General features: G+C 35.6%; 1 protein-coding gene across 1 annotated transcript in view; it reads left to right on the top strand.

Moving 5' to 3' along the window:
* Positions 1 to 17,258, top strand: part of LOC145687996 (VWFA and cache domain-containing protein 1) — a 91,329-nt gene extending 74,071 nt beyond the window's left edge. Inside the window, exon 18 of the mRNA XM_081761651.1 lies at positions 7,945 to 17,258. Coding sequence (XP_081617777.1) covers positions 7,945 to 8,324 — 380 coding nt within the window. The 3' untranslated portion in view covers positions 8,325 to 17,258. The remainder of the gene's footprint in view (positions 1 to 7,944) is intronic.
* Positions 17,259 to 21,641: the final 4,383 nt, after the last annotated feature.

Below are 21,641 nucleotides of genomic sequence, written 5' to 3'. Positions count from 1 at the left end.
TCCAAGAAGTCTCGATAGTTGTTTCCGGTCAGTCTCGGTGGGAGTATGTATGGACTTAGGAAAGTGTCGCCGACAATACCACACCACACATTTAGAGCAAACTGTTTTTGATGTCCTCTTTGACTGATCGCATGAGGATTATTTGGCGACCAGACATGTGCATTATGGAAATTGAAGATGCCGTCACGTGTGAACTGCGCCTCATCTGTAAACACTATTGCAGATGCGAAGTTTGGATTGACGGCACACTGCTCGCGGTACCATTGGCAAAAGCGCACTCTCGGCTGATGATTGGCTGGCGACAAAGCCTGCACTCGCTGAAGGTGATACGGATACAGGTTCGCTCGCCGACAAACACGCCATATCTGTGCGTGAGGTACATGCAGTCACATACCTACTCCTCGTGTGCTGTCCTCCGGATTGTGTCGAAAAGCGTCCACTATCTGCTCTTCTACCTCGGGGGTCATAGCTCTTGGTCTGCCACTGTTCCCAGCAGCATGGGGCGCAACACTTCCATACACACGCAGGCGGCGATGGAGGGATTCAAATGTTTTTCTGTCTGGAATGTGACGTCCGGGGTATCTCTCCTGGTACAGACGCCGTGTTTCTAGTGCATTTCCATCCGCCAATCCATATGTGAAATGCATATCTGCTAATTCTGCATTCGTGTACATGTTTCACTTCTGTCCTAAACACCACTATCTATTGATACGTACATACACTTGCTCCACAAACACGTATTCCCGTCGTCCAAAGCACAAGTTGTAGTCACTTTTCCCGTTTCTGTTCCACACCACTAAGTGCAGTCAATTCTCACCACGTCGTCTGATTCACACCACTACTGTCACTTCAGCTCACATTGTACCCAGCTCCAATTACAGTAATTTTTCTGTCTTAAATACCTTCAAGATGTTAATGTTGCAATGGCCTCCTAGACCTGAGAGTGCGTCCAATGCTTCATGAACCTTTCGGCAAATGCTATGTTTTAACTTGTAACTAATCTAATTAGAAATGCTGTCCATCAGCAATGATTCTTGTTGTCAGCCATGGTACTCCTCCACACCTACTCGCGAGACATCTTGCGTTCAACATTTCCCTCCTTCATTCCTTGGGTTGTAGCTCCTGCACGATGCTTTCGTTATGGTATATTCTTATGCCTGATGAGCATGTGTAATTGCATTTTTGGGTGCGTTTTTCTCACTGCCATTTGTATTAGTGTTGCACTTTCCAATACGGACCTTACAAGTACCAATTATTATGCATTATTTGCGCGTGTTTTTTCTGATTCTTGTACCATTCAAGGCGCAATCGGCATAATTAATTTCGTTCGAACCTGTGTTGCATATTCTTTCACACACGATACTCTGGTAATACGTCGGGAAACAGTTCCGGACAGAAGGTGACTATTTCACACCGTCAGGTGGTGTCAGTGGCTATAGCTCTGTAACGATGCATTTCCGGACATATGTTCATATGAACGTTTTTACTTGTCTACCCGTAAGGAATCTGTCCCTGAATTTTTGCCGTTTCTTTTTGAAACACCCTGTATATTAAGGAAAGCCGTCGGAACAATTATCACTGATACAAATAGCATTTTGAATAGATGAAAAGGTTTCTTTTACGATTTGCTTACCACGCAGCCAAAAACTAATGTTCGTGTAGATAGCAAAATGCACACCGCAGAACCGTATATTCCAGAGCCTAACCGAACAGAAATAGAAATCGCTATAAAGAAATTGAAGAAGCACAAATCCCCGGATGTAGACAAAATTCCGGCTGAGCTAATTTTAACTGGAGAGAGAAAATTATGGAACAAGATACACAACTTATTCTCCTTATTTGTGACAAGGAATAATTGCCACAAGAGTGGAAAGAACAAATCTGTTTCATTCCAGAAGAAAGGCAACAAAACTAATTGTAATAATTATCGAGGCATATCTCTTCTGTCAGCATCCTATAAAATTTAATCAAACATTCTGTTAACAAGATTGGTTCCATACGCAGATGAAATTATTGGAGATTATCCGTGCGGATTTAGGCGAAATCCATCAACCATCTACCAGATATGTGACAAATACTCGAAAAGAAATGAGAATACAATACTCCGGTACATCAATTGTTTATTGATTTTAGAAAGGCCTACGTTCGGTTTTTGAGATACCAGAAAAGCTAGTTAGATTAATTAAGATATGTTTAAATGAATTCCAAGGTTAAATCAGAATAGAAAAATATTTGTCCACGAGCTTTCACATCGAGAATAGCCTTACACACAGAGATGCGTTGTCGCCCTTATTATTCAGGTTTTTTCTGAAGTACGCTATAAGGAAAATCAAAAATAGCAACCAGGACCTAGAGCGGGATGGTATTCATCGGGTTATGGTGTATGCTGATTGTATAAAATCTGATAAGGGATAATAGGAAAAGAATAGAAAGAACTAAAGAGGTGTTATTAAAGGCTTGCAGGGACATAAGTTTAGAAGTATAAGAAAATTATTCAGTTCAAAGTCTCTTGTTTTCGCGAATTCTGTCGATGAATTTGAAGGTTAAAATATATAAAACAATTATTTTGCCTGTTGTACTGTATGGTTGCAAAACATGGTCGCTGAGTAGAATCCTGAAGCGAATATTGGGACCGAAGAGGAACGGGAGTGGAGAATGGCGAAAATTTTATAACGAGGAACTGCATAATTTATACCGTTTACCGGCAGGTCATGTAGCCGGAATGAGAGAGAGTAGGGGCGCTTCCGAAATGCTAACTGGAAATACAACCGGAAATTGAACATTCGAGTTCCATAGGTCAAAGAGTTAGTTATGTAGAGATGGAGTAGTGTCTATACCGAATTTTGTTTATCTGAGTCAACGGCGAATGGATCAGGGGAAAGCTCTTGTAATTCCAATTTACGTTTCAAACCATTACTAATTTCCACACTTGACACTTTCTTTCCTTCGTTCTGATCACTATTGCTATCGTCTTTGTAACATATATATTTCCATCTCATATAGGGTTGCCAGACGTCCGGGTTTTAGCTGTGCCTTTCGATATTGAAAGAGCAAAATTCATGTTCTCCTTTGTAAGCAAGCTGGATGCGTTTTATGCTTCGTGGCTTAGAAATAGTTTTGTTAGAAATTGAGGATATTAACATTGATGAACTATATGAAAAATATTGTTTGTTTTAAGAAAATAGTGTCATCCGAGAAGCTAAAGCACGAAGAAAAGCATAAACCCATTTTTAAGGAGTGTTCTACAAACTTCATGAACTACAAAATACGTAATAGCCTCGTACGTTTTTCCCATATCCAACTGTAATGCTGAATGAGAGAGAATACTTCCAAAAATGAAATAAATCTCTCTCTCTCTCTCTCTCTCTCTCTCTCTCTCAAAATCTGAGAATATATATATATATATATATATATATATATATATATATATATATATAAATTAGAACAGTTCCCTTTTGTCCATTTTCAAGACAATACAAAATAATACTGCTTACTTGAATGTCATTCTCACATTGGAAAAAAATATATATTACTATTATTATTTATTTTCACTTGTTCTTATAATTCCATCGCACTATTGACGTATTTATTATTATTTCGCAAAAAATCTTTAGATTTTTATTCAGAATACTTTTTTGTTATGTTGGGGGCATTTTTATGAAACACTATTGTTTGTTCCTTTAAGATTTTTAAATGATTTTATTTATTTTTGTTTTAAATCTCAAACTTTACAAAGCAAAAATACATTGTTTTTTGTTTTCTCATAAAATGTCGTTTGCTTTTGCTGATACTTTGCTTCACTACAAGAAATCTCAGCTAGTCAAAATATTTTCCTCTTAATATCTTTTGTTGTTTAGATAGTGGAATAGTTTCTCTAAAGGAATATAGTTATTGAGGTTGTGATTGTTGTGATTGGAAGCAGACGTGTCTTTCGTGTTCTGCGCAATTCTCTTCGTTTAGTGTAGGTGACCTGAAGTTTAGTGCCCGTTGTTACGAAGTCATGTGTGGTTGAAGTTTTGATGGGACTTGGGGTAAAATCCGTTTTCGAATCGCTTCAGTGGTTCAGATGATTGACTGAAAATTTGCTATTTTCAATTAATGGTCGTTATTTTTCAAACAATATTACATTTCCAACAATGTAGTTGGGTGTAATTTAAATTTAAAATTTTATAATAACTATGGAAGATGATCGTAACTCTTCTAATGATACCAGTAATCCTTTCACTGCTATTAGTGATGATATCAATAAAGACTGCAGGGCCATTAATGCAGATTTATCGCATGTAAGCAACGCATCAGAATCAAGATTTAACCAAAGAAATCAAACCCAAAATGATACCGCATTAAACATGAGCATTGATTTTTCAAACAGGCCTAACGAGACTACCTGTAAGCTTTGTAACAAATTGTGTGTTAGTTTAAAAGGCCTAGCAATTCACAATAGCAGGTGCCATTATGATATCAATAAAACCAAATCATGCTCGCTTTCACGGAAGTCGCAATCATCCACTGATAATGTCGATCACCCAAGAAAAAATTTCATCTCCAAATGCAATAAGCATCTAGCAAGATTGAAGTCTTCTATTCCAATGTTGCGCAGGGTACCTCGAGGGGCTAGAGCTACAGTGGCAGACTCTCTGTGCGAGGTATTGCAACAGATTGTACGTACAAACGACTCAGAAGCTTGGATGGATCTCTTCTTTTATCCTTACGTTACACTGTGCGTGCCATCAAAAGCTGACAAAGTGAATAATTTAACATCATGGGTTAAACAAAGAGTGCGATGTTGGTCTGATTCTCGTTGCGAAGCCCTTCCTAACCACAGTAAAAAAATCCTTCAAAGCTCGACGACCAGTAAATTCCACTTTTAACATTAAGAATGTCGAGAACAAATTAGTAGATGGTGATGTCCGCAACGCAGTACGGCTTCTCATCTCAGAAGATACTATAGCTTCTCCGAATGGATCTGTATTAGAAGCATTAAAAGAGAAACATCCGGCTCACAGCCACCCTTTTGAACGTCCCGATCTCATTGAGCCCAGTATTGTAGTTCCTAGAGTATCAGCTGACGAGTTTACGAAGGCACTTAAATCATTTCCTTCCGGGTCATCAGGAGGTATGGACAGTTCCGTCCTTCAATATTAAAGGACCTCCTACTCTCCCAAGACTGCAAAACTAAAGACCATCTGATTAACTCCATCTGTGATTTTCTCCACCTGATTATTTCCGGTGATGTGCCCACGGAAATTAGACCTATTTTCTTTGGAGTATCACTAATAGCTTTGAGGAAGAAAAGTGGCGGCATTCGTCCTATCGCAATAGGCAATGTGTGGAGGAGATTATCAACCAAAATCATTTGCCATAGAATTAGAGAACCTCTAACACATTTTCTATCCCCACACCAACTGGGAGTTTGTGTCTCACATGGAGCAGAAGCAGCAGTCCACGCTGCTCGTATGTACTACTCTTTTCCACACCAGCAGGAGAAAGTTTTTCTGAAAATAGACTTCAGAAACGCATTTAACGAGTTGAATCGTGATTCTACGCTCATACAGGTAAAAAACAGTTTTCCATCAATTTATCGATACGTACATCAGTGCTACTCGCAACCGAGCAACTTATACTTAGGAGATGAAATAATCCTCTCTCAGCGTGGCGTACAACAAGGCGACCCTTTTGGCCCTGGTTTGTTCGCACTAACTTTACAATCCATCGTTAATAGTATAAATACAGAACTGAACTTATGGTATTTGGATGACGGGACTATAGCTGGAGACAAGGATACAGTACTAGAGACATTAGAAATGATCCGTAGACGGGCTAAGGAGATCGGATTGCAAATGAATTTCTCCAAATGTGAGGTCAGCTTTCTCGGAGTTTCCAATGAGCAGTCTAATAACCTCTTCAAGCTGTTTGACGAAGCCGCGCCTGGGATTCAAAGAATTTCGACAGATGACGCCAGCTTATTAGGAGCAGCATTATCTAATGAGGCAAGACGAACAATATTAAAAGACAAAATTTCTAAATTAGAATTCTTCTTTACACGTCTTTCCTTGATTTCAGCTCACTCTGCCTTTTACCTACTACGTGCTTCATTGTCCATGCCAAGGCTGCTATACTTTCTTCGCTGTGCTCCTTCTTGGCGGGATGCTGATCTACTGGAATGCTACGACAACACCTTGAAAACCGGTCTAGAATCTATCCTGAATTGTTCACTCAACAATAACTCTTGGTTGCAGGCGTCCCTTCCTGTTAACCACAGAGGTCTCGGCATTCGTCGCGCCATGGATCTGGCTATTTCATCCTTTCTGTCTTCATTCTATGGCGCTAAGCCATTGATCGAGACCATTCTCCAACAAGATCTTAGCCTAGTATCGGATTCGGAGGTCAACGATAGCATTGCTAAGTGGTCATCTATAGTGGGATCAGATCCCCCTGACCTTGATAAGAGAGGACTACAATCCTCTTGGGACGATCCTCTTATAAATCATCACTTTTCAGCTCTACTTCAGTCATCCGATAACCCAGAAGATAAGAAGCTACATCATCTCCAGAAGCAGGAGCTTGGCTCCATGCTATCCCGTCACCTTCTTTAGGATTACATCTTCCCAATGACAGTTTTCGAATTGCCAGTGCACTGCGTTTGGGAGCAGATGTTTGCGAGCAACACAGATGTCCTGCCTGTAGAAGTGTCGTAGACAAGAAGGGCCTTCATGGACTCTCCTGTGCCAATAGTGCGGGCAGACATTCACGCCACTCCAGCATCAACGACATTATCATGAGGGCACTAATTTCAGCAGGTGTTCCTTCTATATGTGAACCGTTGGGATGCATTCGTGCAGACGGCAACAGGCCAGATGGTATGACCCTAATACCGTGGAAGAAAGGAAAAGCACTTCTATGGGATTTTACTTGTTCCGACACCTTCGCCCCTTCAAATCTGCATTCTTTCTCAGCACAAGCTGGCAACGTTGCTGCTCGCCGGGAAACAGAAAAGCGCAGGAAGTATAGCAATTTACTCGACAAATATCATTTAGTCGCTATAGCTGTCGAATCGGGTGGTTCATGGGGTCCCGAAGGCCTTAACTTTATAAAAGAAGTTGGTCACCGCATTTATTTATCGTCAGGAGACGTTAGAGCAACCTCTTTTCTACTGCAACGCATCAGTATGGCAGTACAAAGAGGGAACGTTGCATCAGTTTTGGGAACGCTACCCTCTGGTAAGGAACTGGAGGAGATCTTTTGTCTGTAATCTCGGCGAAGGTTTGAGGATGCTGTTGCGAGGCTTATCACAATAACGTGTATTAGTGGATAATTATATTTTGATATTCTGTAAAATGTAAATTGTGCACTGTTCAAGGAATGTAATCTTTTGTAGTTTTGCCAGCGGACTTAATGCAAAGTGGGTTCTGTGCATAAAATGGTTCATGTCTGGTTCCTTATTTTTTGCTGTTTTGCTTACTGTTTTGCTGTTTTTCTATCGCTGTTAAAATTTGCATGTGTTACTACTAAAAGACGAACAGAGGAATATTTTGTACCAAAAACCTGGCCAAAATTATTTACTGTTTCTTTAAAACTTCCTGAAAAAATATGTATATTAACGTGTGATGAAGATTTTTTCCGTGTTGAAGGGTGTATTACAGTTGCAGTTTGCTTGTCAAAAATCTGTATTGTACAGTGTAATTACTTAATATGTTTATGAATACTTTCATTTAATGATTTTTTTATGACAATAGATTTACCAGCTTTTCTTTGTAAATTTACTGAAAATTTTGTAAGAATTAAAATTGCTGATTTAATAATACTTGTTAAATATAATTTGATATTTTTTTTTTTTACATTTAAAATTTAACAAATATATATATATATAGATATATTGTTATACATTTTTAAATTTTTAAAATAACAATGATTGTTATTGAGGTTTATATTTCTGTTTTTCAGGGCAACATGTTCTTCTTCATAATCAGGATGTTGTCACTCCTGTGTCGCCATACCGAATTAACTCAGGCTATCGCCGTCCGCCTGGGTGTGACAGTGATCATGGATATTCAACAATGACTCCACATGACGATTCGGAGCATTTGCCTTGCGTGGAGCCATTGTTGCTTGGGAAAGACAAATATCGTCCACCCACACAATCCTTGCCGTCTTCATCGCGAACTTCATCCCCACTTCCGTATCCTGCTTCGTCTCTGCCCCATATTCAGGTAGGGTCATCCGAAAATCAAGAAAACGTTCAGTCGGAACAAACTGTTCTTCCGTCGGGGCAGAGGCATCATATTCTTGCCCCAGTGACAGTTCACATGGTAGACATTCACTGATATTTATGGAAGTGTTGCTACCGTGATGTTCTAATAAGAATATTATTTATGGATTCAGAGACCAAAGATAGCTCAAGGACGTGTGTGCAAATTAGGTTAAGTAAATAAACATTAGCGCTTCAGTGAAGCTTAAGAACAGATGTTGTTGAAACTAGTAAGGAAGTGTTAGTGAGAGCATATTGTCACACATTTCTTGGAGTAGAGTTTTGACATCACGTACCTCCTACAAAGTTATGTATTATAACATTTAATTATATATTACTTGACGAAAACTTCACTAAAGTAAATAAGAAAGGGTGAAATTTAAGATTAAATATCGATCAATTTCTACAGATTATTATTATTTCGGTGAAATATGTGTGGTGTGAGTTTGTTACTTGCCCGATGCCGCCATTTTGTAAATCAGAGTTCCTATCGTTTGCTAACATGCATACAAGTAAGATAAGTGCGTTAGTGTAATATACAGTTGGAGTAGGGAAGAAGTTTAGCACCTTCAAAATATATTTACAAGTCTTTCTATTACCACCTGTCAAAGAAACTTTTTTCTTCAAATTTCAACAAGATTTGATTGTGAAATGTGCCGCCTATGTATACACAGAAAGCATAGATCCTATTTATTTATTTTCTTAGTGAGTATGTATTGGGTAGTATTTAATGTTTATTTTTAAGTAAGAGGTCGTGCAATACGTGCCCTGGAAGCGAATAGACCTGAAAACTTTCCTTTTAATTATTATTATTATTATACACATAATTGGGTGAAATTAATACTTCAAATTCGTCACATCTACTAGTATATTGTGTTTCTTCCTTTCATGCATTAAAAGATGAAAGATAAGTCAGTACAGCCATAAAAAGAGTAGAGTAAATAATGTTTTAAGCATGAGGCAGAAGAAATTGATTGTTCTCGCCTGAAAGGATGTCTGTTTACAAACATCTTATACTATAATTTCGTTCCTGGAAATTTTAGTGTTATGTATCTGTAATGTTATTTATTAGGTCAAGAAAAAAAATGTGTTATTAATTTGTTGTGAAGTAAGTTTTCACACTTAATTTGTGAATTTATCTGGCAGTTCAAAGTAAATTAAGTGTATCAGAGATGTATATAGCATTAATTTCACTGTTTTGATTTTCATGTGTAGCTAGGTTGTTCTGTATGTGTAATCTGATGGATAATAGGAATCAAATTTTAGAGGGAATGATTGATCAAATTTTCAGACATTAGTTTCGTGTGTCAAGTAACGAATATTAAGGACAGGCTACCTGTCTAGCCGCGAAACAAGAATAAGTTCCAACATTACGATAGAAATGAAATTTGCATTAGGCATCTGCATATAGAAATATGTACAGCATATTTGAGGAATACCGTGCGAGGGGCAATCAAAAAGTTCCCGGAATTTCGTTGTAGCGCTCTATTACCACAGTATAGGTACACATTTACGTAATCGCCTTCAAAGTAGGCATCTTCGGAACACAGCACACTCACTTGCTCCACCGCTGCTGCTATTGCCGGAAACACCGATGAGAGTCCTCTTTTGGTTTGTCCCGAAATTGGGGGCGCGGTGGCTCACTGGTATAGCATTCACCTCCGGTGCTTGGCGTCTCTGGTTCGATCCCAGCTCGCGCCGAGTGGATTTTGCGGTGGACAAACACCATGCTCGTGAGTTTTCTCGGGGTTCTCTCGTTTCCTCCCACTTTCTTCATTCCACCATTTCACTCATCTCTCATTATCACCGTCTCCTTTAGCCTCACCGGCATAATCGTGGGACGTAAAACTTAAAGATTTCATTTCATTTTTTTTCTCCTGAAATTCAGCCGTCTCCTCTACGATGTCGAAACGTGCACCGTTGAGGGCCATTTTTAGCTTTGAGAAAAGCCAAACATCCGATGGTGCTAAACTGTTTCTAAGGGCATTAAAGTTTCTGAACCATATTTTCCCAAATCCACACATGCACTTGACATGTGCGTGGTTGCTCGATTTGTGACATTGCTCCAACTGCTCACCACGCATTCTTCCATTGAGCTACACTACTCGTACACTGCTTGTTATGACCAGTTCACACAGGTCATATTCATAATTGGGTAACCTAAGAACTGTACGATACAAGATTCGTTGTGATTGCATCACAAACGCCAAAACAACAACATCATTCCGGGAACATTTTGACTATTCCTCGTATATATATAATGCGATGTTAGCGCAAATAAGTTCTCATATTTGTGTCATGATTTAGTTACAAAATCTGTTTTGTAAGATTAAACTGTTTTTGTCAAATTATTTTCCCAGTAATTTACTTAAAGTGCGAAGAAGAAATCGCCTTAGTGGAAAATACTACTACATTTGAAATAATAATAATAATAATAATCCTGTTTATAATATTTTGTTAAACTTATTATGTTCATTATATTTTAAAAGTGTGTAGTTTTGCCTGTGTTCCTATCTATAGAATTACGGAAACCTTGATTACTAAATTTATTTATTAGTTATTAAAAAAATGGTTTAAGAATAGTGATATATTGTAACATGCCAAGTATACATTTGCTCGATGTTACAATGAGAAAAACAGAAAGCAATAAGGTTTATTTATGCATATAGAAGTATTTAAATGTATGTTGAACTTTCACATTATGCAGTAAAGTGTGTGTTAAAGATTGGAACATATGCACAGTGTAGCGTATGTGGGAGTGTGTTCATGATCATCGTGTGTGTGAAGAAATACATAATAGAAATTAATTTGATTAAAAGAAACAAAGCGTGTGCTCTACAAGTTTGTGCCTGATAATTTATTAATTTATAAAGTAGAAATAATTTTATTTGAATTTCTTTCCCTTCGTATTTTATTCCTTATTTTGTATGATGATTCATCTGGAACTTAAACGTGATGTGCTGTTTTAGATAATTATTAATTTCTCTTAAACATGTATGTACAGAGTCCGCCAAAAAAAAAAAAAAAAAAAAATGTATACACAGTTTCTCATCCTGTATCAGGATACTGGCATTAACAATTGTTCTGAAATTTAAGTATGTTGTAGTATAGTTTATCGCCCAACAGATGTCGGCATTGTTTTCGATTAAAATTATGTTGTAGTACGGTTTTTCGCTCAACAGATGTCGGTACTGTCAGCATGGTTAGTGAGATAAGAAACTGGCAGGAGCACGCTTCACGTTCGAGCAGCATAAATACTTTTTATTTTTTTATTTTTTTTTTTATTTTTTTTTTTTATTCAGGCTTGGGAATGCCATCGAAGTGCAGCGTCAGTGGAGAGGGGACTTCGGTACTGAACTACCAACCCGCCTAACAATCGAACTTCAAGCGTGCACCTGCCATTTTCGTATTTCACTAACCGTGTGGACAGTACCGACATCTGTTGAGCTAAAAACCGCACTACAACATAATTCTAACTGAAAACAATTGACAATGCCGACATCTGTTGGGCGAAAACCCATACTACAACATACTTAAATTTCAAAACAACTGTCAGTATATTCTGATACAGGATGATAAAGCGTTTATACATTTTTTTTGGCTAACTCTGTATTACCGGTTGTCTAAATCTGCTACAAATTCAGTTGTTGCTGAAACAATAATGCACTTTGAGGAAAGTGGTACAATTTTTAATATAACTTTTGCATTAAATCAGATTTTAAAATATTTTAAGGTTGTGTAAAAAGAAATCATGTGCAATTAAAAAAAAAAAAGAAAATCAGGGATACTTTTAGAAGTTTACATATTATCAGAGTCATATTTTAATACCTGTTCTTTTATTTGCCACTGCCCTTTTCAAAGAAGTCTTCCTCTAAATATAATGGTCAATGGGGATCATCTACAAATTAACTGTTTTTACTAGTTATAAATTTTATTGTGATTTTTTTAAAATTAAGATGTAGAATATTCCATCATATATAGAATGAAGTTAATGTTGTACCTTGTAGGTGAATGCCTCAGATGGCTTATCACTTTCTAAGCTATTTTTCTTCTTCTCTTGTAAGCGTATCTTCGTATTTAAGAGTTTATTTGAAACTTACTAAATTCTGCTTATATGTTGCGTAATGGTTGTGAAGAATTAGTCTTCTATGCTGTTACTTTGGCGTGTAGGAAATATTACTAGTTTTAGTAGTTGGTGGAACAATGCCTTCCGTAATCGCTGTGGCGATCAGTATTACTCTTGCATTAAGAATCCTCGGACTTGTACATTAGAAAATACTATCGCTAAATGTTCATTAAGAAAAAAGAAATCGCTAAAAGTCATGACATTTTTACGTGGTGTGTCTGTAGTACCTACTAAAACCGATCAAAAGTAGACATTCACGTAAATAAATTAACTAAATGACACTTCTTAAATTCCTGTTCGATTTTTTTTTTTTTTTTTTTTTAATTGCGCCTGATGATGTTTCTTCTACCATTAGCTGACTTCCCATTACTTTACTATTCCATTTAGTTCATTCACTTTCCATTCTTCAACGACTCGTTTCGAATGCTTGTACTCGTTTATCGTAGGGTTCATGTCTGCCTCGAAGAGTGTGATATTCCACAAAATACTTCTTTTTATTTCTAGTCGTAAATCGCCCTTTTCCTTTTTCCTATCGGTGCTGTTATTTACCACTTCATATATTTATAAATAATGTAGTTACGCGTCGAAAGTAGTAATTTTTCGCCTCAAACTTGTTAGTTGACAAAAGTTCGTCACTCCCTAATCACCACTACTTTCGTTATTTAAACGTTATATTCGTTTCATGTTTCATAACTTGAAGTTTCTTATTGTATTAGTCGTTGATTCAGATTTTACACCAAGAGCCAAACATGGACGATTGTAGTACGTAGCAGATGCTTTTTTTTTCTTTCTTCCTTTCCTTATTGTACCCTGACGATGAAATTATTACCTCGAAAGCTTAAAAGTGCCTAGTTTCTTTAAAGTGTTGTCTATATCTTCTAGTTTTCCGTTCTTCTTACTCGCAGCAGGAATTCTTTTTCTAAATGTTTAATAGCATCAAAACAGTTACTTGTCAAGAATTGTGAAATGCCATGAGGAAGAATAACTTTTTAATAATATGTATTTTCCGAGTGACCATTGATAGTCTTCTGTTCAAAGTGATATTAAATTTCAACAATATCCAGTACAAAATCAAATTAACAAGAAAATATCTTGTTTCCGAGGATTCCTGAGCATTCTACAGTGAAGCAGTCTGCAGCTTGCTTAAATATCTCAGCTCAAATGTACATTTTTTTTTTAATGAAACATGAAAAAATTTAGTGTATATATTTTGATAGCGTACCCAACATAGTGGAAATTTTCCCAGTAATTTTTTGTGAATATCGAACTGCTTAATGAGATAGGTGTGTCACGTTAATTAGTTTCGCAATTTAAGTGCCAAATGGACAACAGTATATGATTCTTAAGAGTTAATTTTAGCTGAAGAGACGTTTCAGTGCAGTGCTTTCATTTGTGCCTGTGTTAGACATGTGCTGAAAAATTTTTCAAAGATGTGTTGGTACAATCTGTGTTTGTATGAAGAAGTTGTTTGAATTTTTTTACTGTATTTCTTTTTAAATTGTCAAATACTTGAAAAAAATGTCATTATCTACTTAGTTAAGTCATCTCAGATCGTCTTGTGATGTTTTGGAGTCTTGTTATTTGTTTGTTCTCTCCTTGTGTATGTATTTAATAACATTTGAAACCACCATGAAATGTTTATACATTAGTGTGCACAAAGTATTTGGAGAGCAAATTTGGTTTCACTTGCATGTTTGTCTCGTGAAGAAGGAAGAAGAATCTTTGCGTACATAAAAATCAGAAATGTACCTGACTATTGCATATCTAAATTGTAACATTGTGCTACTCCCAACAAATAGTTTTCTGGTGTTTTTTTAATACAGGTTTGAATATTGTTAAAATCAGGTATGAAATGTGTTATTGAACAAAATGAGAAAGTAACAACGTAACACTAAAGAACAGGTTATTGTGAGAAATATTTTAACAGTAGTTCATGAATAACGTACATTATCAATTTCTATATTGATATAACATGATTATACTAGTACATTTTTTATGTAGTATTAATATTGCTTAATACCTGAAAAAAAAAATGTGGTTAAAATAATTGTTGAAACTCACGTAGGATTTATTCGAACAGTGATAATGGTTTGCTTCCGACGACATGTTTTTTTCAGGTAGGATTTTTGAAAGTTTGGAGTCCTGTCAATAACAAATTTTTCAATACTGTTGAAGTCTGCTAGATATTGTCTAATTGATAATACAGGATGGCACGTAGTAACAGGAGATTTAAAATATATATATATATATATTTAATGCTACTGTAACCCTTTCCAGACAGAAGTGGCATATAAACACAATAAAGCCCAACATATTGCTAAAGTCGTCCGTTAAAGGTTAAGTAAATCGAATGTATTGCTACCGTAATCCTCTCGAGACGGGTGTTGCATATTAACGCTAAAACATCTAACATGTTGTTAAAGCCGTCTCTGAAGTGTTAAGTAAATCGAACTTAATGCTACTGTAACCCTTTCGGGATGAGCATGGCAGATAAATACATAAAACCCCTAAAGTGTTGCTAAAGCATTAAGTGAATAGAATTTTCATGCGACCCTACTGAAACTAAGTATATGCCACTTATTACCTAACATAAAAGTAATGTACTGGAGATTATCCCTGTATGTGATCCCCTTGTCTGCGAATACATTTCCTTCATCCGCGAAAGCAGGGGTTCTCCATAACCCCTTGTGACATCTCAACGGAGATCAAACTGATTTGTTGACAAAAGGTGAGTTTAAATTCATTAAAGCTGTGAGGACAATGTGCGAATACTGTTCTTTTCAGAAATCCCCATAAAAAGAAATCACACACTAGAAGATGTGGGAATGAAAGTGCGCTTTATCTGACATCCACATATTTTCCAGGGTGCTTTCATTCAATTTAGCTAAGAACTAATTTACGAAAATGACTGTGATTGAAATCACAGACTTTTAGTTCTTGAACCACCAGAATTTTATAAGAATGAAAATGTAGGTCTTGAAACAGTATTCTTCCCAAAGTGCAATTGACATATCCAATTGAACAGTATGTCACACAGCTGAACGCTGTGGACCCCACAAGAAATGATATGTACAATGATTTTATTGTAAAATGAATGTACATTCTTCATCTTACCTTTCAGCTATGTTTACTGGCATTATTGTGGGAAGAAAATAGCATCATTACAATTATGTCAACACAAAATGTACGTGAAATAGAAAAATAAAAATCTCCCGTTACTTCGCTTCACCCTGTATATCGTATCGCACTGTTAAACTGATAGTCGCAAATTGTGTGAGGACATATTTAATGGAAATATTCCTAATTGGTTATCATTTTGTTGGATGAGATTATATCTATAGAGCACTAGAGCGCTATGTAATTATCATATGGAAATTTGTACTCGCTATTTCGTACCAACTTTGAGGTTCCAACTTTTATATTTCAAACCTTGAGTGAGTCCTTTTTCAGAAGTTGTTAAGTCGAGGGATGAAACCGGTAATTAGAAAGTAAACGACGGTAAAGGCTTCATGGACCCAACATTTAGGTTGTATATTTCTATGAATGATATTCTCACCTCTGTTCATAATTAGCTGTCTCAATGCAAGTATTGGATCTGTTGCTAATCTTCCCTTACTGAAAGTGTTTTCTCATTTTTGCTCTAGTTTGTTCTAAAAGCAGTATGAAATTTGTGAGTTTCACATTTATTTTCACCTTTGCTGTCCTTGATTAATCCATTGTTTTAAATCTTCTCTTTCGGAAATTTAAACAAAAATTACAATTGTCTTTTTCCGTTGTATTTATACGTCAGCGTAGAATATAATACAACAATTATAATTACTTAATGAAACCATAGGATGTATGGCAATAATAGCCTAATACTTTCCTGGAGCATCAAGAGTGAAAACCAGTTTGCAAACAGTTTTAGCGATAAATTCTCGCTATTATTTACTCGAGGTCTTAGAAACTAGTAACAGATACTAAGCTGACAGTATGGCATAAATAATTTATCCTGAAGAAACCACAACGGGTAGTTTACTCGTGTGGGGGGGGGGGGAGGTAGTTGAGCGATTTTCTCAAAAGCAACTCAAGCAATTTTGTTCATATTTCATAAATAAATATTTTATTAGTAACTTAATGATGCGACATAGCTAATTTTTTCTTAAAAATTCCACAAGGGGTATAGATATTAATGAAAAAGGAAACAACCGATTATATTAACACACCATATCCTCTATAGATGTAACTCAATAACGCACAAAGAGCGAAAAAGCGACCGACTGGATAGGGAGTCGAGCCCGGGTTCTCCGGCATATCGTGCCGATGCGTTAACCACTACGCGATCCAGTCCGCTTCCCTGAACAGCCACCTGCTGTGATTGGACAATCCCTGTATCCATATATTGAACACCTATTACGGTTGTGATTTCATATAGATATTAATGAAAGAGTGGTGGTAGTGGTTAACGCATCGGCACGATATGCCGGAGATCTCGGGTTCGAGTTCCGTCCAGTCGGTCGCTTTTTCGCTCTTTTTGCGTTATTCCACAAGGGGTAGTTTACTCTTGGGGGATGGGTTCTTTTCGATCGTTTTTTCATAAATTACTAAGACGATTTTCTTTATGTTTCATTAATAATGTATAACGTTGCGTGTATTATTTCTCAGGAAAATATTCACAAGGGATAGAAGAGACAGTTTACTTTTGTGGGTTTTGTTTTTATCTTCGGACGAAGTTTCGCGAAAACGCCTTATAATTTTGTTCGTAATTGCCAATAAATGTTTCAGTTATAACTGACGTGATTTAACGAATAGGAGCGAGAAGCTTTAGTGCGATGGCTCGCACCTTTTATTATTATTATTATATATATATATATATATATATATATATATATATATATATATATATATATAATCGACTGAGATGATTTTGGAGTAAAATATTATCAACTCACAACCATGATTTCTACCAGAAAGATTTTACTTAAATATATTCTTCGAGCAACGTAATTGTTAAACAAAAAAAAAAAAAAAAAAATATATATTGTTAAACTCTTTGCGAACAGGCTTTCTCTCAGAGTTTCAAGACTTTTATCATAACTAGTATAAATTCATAAGGAAGAAACAAAACTAGGTCTTTGCTTTACCCATTCATTGAGCGGGAAAGAAAACTGATGCAAGCTCTTTGAATGGCTCATAGAATGAATACACAAACATCATAGTCAATAACAAAAGAATGGTCATTATTTTCAGAATTAGTCAGCAAAAGTTGTATTTCTTATTTTCATTGGTATGTGGGATATACGTGTAGTAGTCAGTTTCTCTAAGCCATCGTGTACCGGTCAAACAAGAACCAACTTCTTTGCATGACGAAGGGCTATGTTACAAGAACAGTATATAAAATTTAGAAAATATAAAATGATGAGACCATTCAGGTTGTTCATTAGTAGTGTGAATAGGAGAGAAAATATTTTGTAATGAAAATATATAAGAGCATGAGTAGTGAACTAAAATGTGTGTCTGTTGAATAAGTATTGTTTCAGAGCAAACAGTAAAACAAGGCTGATTTATAATTTACACAAATATCAATTTGTATAAAATCCTTTTATCGTATTAACGAACTTTATTCTATTTTCGGAAGCTTTACTCCCTTTTAATTACATATATTTTATATCAACTGTAACACTGTCTGGTATCTTAGTCTGTGAACAAATCTTATAAGATTTATAGACATCATATATAGATTAGCAGATTAATTATTCTGGTTTTCAGCGTTTATATTGATTAAAACATCATCCGTGTACTTTTTTTCATGTTTTTGTAATGTATCGTAGGTGCCTGTTTTTTTTTTTTTCGTTCTTTATAGGGTATTTTCCATTAAATTTAATTAATGGAGGGTATTAACTTTAGAGGTCAATTGTATGTATTCTTTTTAAATAAACGTTTGAAGATTGGTCGTGTTGAAGTAAGTAATTCAAAGAGTACTGCTCTTTCCATGTTGTGAAGGAACCCGTCCTCCTTCATTATTAAGCGAGCAGCAACGAGAATCCATATGCTTAAGAGAATCCAGCTGTTTCAAGTACATAGTTTTTGTTTCTTTGATAATGCTTTCAAAATTATGATCAATTATCAGTTTCAAATTTCCTTAACGGTAGCGGTGCAAATCTGTCTTCAGCATTGGGGGGGGGGGACGAGTAAGACTTACGCAGTTGAAAAATAATGCTGTAAAGGATCAGGGGAGTAAAGTTGTCTTCAACATTGGGAGGCCGACACATTTGAGGCTTATTCTGGGGAGACATCAATTTCATCTCACTCTCCTTTGTGGCAATCGGACACAAATCATCACATTTCTACCCCCCAAAAAACACATTTGAAATCGGATTAGGAGGACAGTCCAACCAGTTGCAAGATTGGAGGGGACATGTCCTCCTCATTCCTGCCGGGATTTGCACCAGTGCTTAACGGTATTGTTTAGGTGAAATATCACGAATTAAATATTTGGTTATTATTTACTCAAATTATAGGGAATTTGGTTCACAAGTTACGCTATTTACTTTATTTTATATGTTTACTAATTGCAAAAAAAATAGTACAAAAGTATATGCTTGGTAAAGAGGTTGGTTTGTAAGAACTTAAGAGCAAGTTAGTAGTTATTTTTTTCTTTCTCTTCTTTCTTATTACAGTCTTTGATTCTAGTTGTTATTTCATATAAAAATTAGTCGAAGTGACCCACTGCAATATGATCAATATTTTCGTTCCTTTTGGAACCTGTTCTATGTGTGTGTGTTTGTGTGTTTTGAAATTTAATTCGTTATCTTTGCGTCTAGAAAAATCAATATGTGGTACAGTGGTAGAAAATTAGGAGTGTAAAAGAGCAGAGAAATATTAATTTTTTTAAAGAAGAAAACTATGCACAATAACATCATGACGTAATTTTGTATAAATCCTAGATATGGTACCTAAATACAAAACAAATAATAGGAAATTAACTAAGGCTAGGATTTTGGTGATATTGCATCCTTTCTCCCGGTGTGTGGACACATTCTTTTGATTATTTTTATTTATTTACTTTTTAATTTTTCATTTTCAGTAAAGTAACCAGCGTTTTTAATTTTTAAGCTCTATATTTTATAATTGTTTCTGATATTTTTGTGACATCTTGAGAGGACGAAAAAAAGTGCAAAGGAGACATCCTTGTAACTCTAAGGTGAATGAAGTTTTGGATTTTTGCAAGTGTTTTCAATGCAAGAGGAATGAAAGAACAAATACATCATTGACACATTATTTTTCTTGCTTTGAAAATGTTTATTTTTATGTATTGAAAAAATTAAGTCGTCACAGTTCAGCATTTTAATATCGAAAACATACAGAAAAAGTTGTTATACTAAAATTCAGATCACTATTCTATTGTGGATTAGAGGCTTTTGTATCAGCACCGGAAACCAAACTAGAACACAATTAGTTTTGCTAGGAGATTTTTTTAAAAATTGCAGGTGTTAGGAACCTTCTTTTCCTTAAGATTTTAAGATTGTAAATGCATTGTTTTTTACTTATTGTCGGTGAATTTATAGTGCAGCAAAGTTCTAATGCAAGAACAACTTTGTTTTAGCATTTTTTAAGGAGTCATATATTTTGTATATGGTGATGATTAAAAGCGCAACAATGATATGTATCATGTATTTGGTCTTGTACTTTTTACCATGATTATACCATGTGAAGAATAAGAAATGAGTTAGGTTTTGTTCCAAGTGCAATTGTATCTTAAATGTAAATAAATATAGGTAAATATTTAGCTTTATATTATATTAGTACATATATGAACAGAAGTGTTAGCTTGCCTTAGGCGGTCAAAATACAGAGCATAGAATGCTGTTGTGTGCAAAACCTAAATAAGCGTAGAGAAGTAACCTGACAGCTAGATATACCTCAATTGAAAATGTGTTCAAAGTGTTCTGCGTGAAACTTCTTTCACAGATTCAGAAATGTTTTTAAGTAACATGTCTGCAGTATTAAAATTTTTAACATGTTAGATTGCTTCGTTTTAAAACACTAACGGAAGCAAATGTTATTTGTTATGTTATAACATTTATGTACATAGTGTACAAATTACATTGTAAGGAGAAGTCTCTTTTCGTGCTTGCCATGAATTTGGAAGGAAGTTTTCCTCCAGTTTGCTATTATACAAGGTTTAAAATTGTTATTTTAAGATGATGTATTTGTCGAGATTTGTAATAAATTTCCTAAAAGAAATTTGTAAATAACTTACTTTGTAGGGTTATCATTCCGAGTATTTTCAGAAGCCTATTTATCCACAAAAGTCAGTTTGATTGTACTTTTCACAATTTAATTAGAAAAGCTATTTTGAGTTCAACGCAGCAAACAACGATAGGGAATATATATACTGAATTCTTTAATATACCAAATTTTGTCCTTTCGTGGACAAGCAATTACCGCGTGAGCTTTCTTTGCGCTTGGCTTTGAGTTCAATTCGTGGTTGGAGTACGTGCTTTCCGGTCCGTCAGCTTTTATCGACCTCCACTGACGTCCTCACCAGGGCAACATGATATCTTCTTTTTCCTATTTCATTCTGATGAAATATCAGGGAAGAATTCTTGTTTCGATATCACGCTGTATGAATTTGTGGTTCCAAGCATCATATCCGTGCAATTTGGTGGGGTTTTCCTCTTGTCGTTCATTCAGTCTCCAATTCGTTCATTATTAATTTGCCTTATCATATGTCTCCTTGAGACTACCAGTTACTATACAGGTTTTGCTTTATTTAAATTTATCAACAGCATTTAGAGAAAGAAACGTACATTGCATTTTAATTTTTGAACAGCTATATTAACGAAATATATTAAAATATTTTATAAATGAGATAGAAATAACGTAAATTTTCTTTAAATTGACGAATATACATCTTTCTCATGACCAAATGCTACTGTGGGAGATCCTATGTCGATATCCCGTAAAAGTACATGTGTATGCTTTAAGGTTAGAAACGTTAGGCATTTTCGCGAAAATCTGAGAATAAAGAATATATTTTCCTTTCTCAAGTTTAGTTTCATTTTTGCTTATCATGCTACTGATTTCATTATTACTACAACAATTCTAATAATTTCTTGTCTTTTCGAATTTCATAGAAATGAGAGAGAACTTCCTCTATCGACAGGTTATCATTATTAATTGGCAATTAAAAGCTGCATGTGGTCCTAATAGATACGTTTAATTAACAAAAGCAACTACTAGTAGGTATGAGTTGACATCTTAGAAACACTAAGTCTTGTACCT

Source organism: Thermobia domestica, chromosome 6 (genome assembly GCF_964235325.1).
Source record: "Thermobia domestica chromosome 6, izTheDome1.hap1.1, whole genome shotgun sequence".
Taxonomy (NCBI): Eukaryota; Metazoa; Arthropoda; class Insecta; order Zygentoma; family Lepismatidae; genus Thermobia; species Thermobia domestica.
Note: the sequence above shows the minus strand (reverse complement) of the source record. Positions and strands in the feature narration are given on the sequence as shown.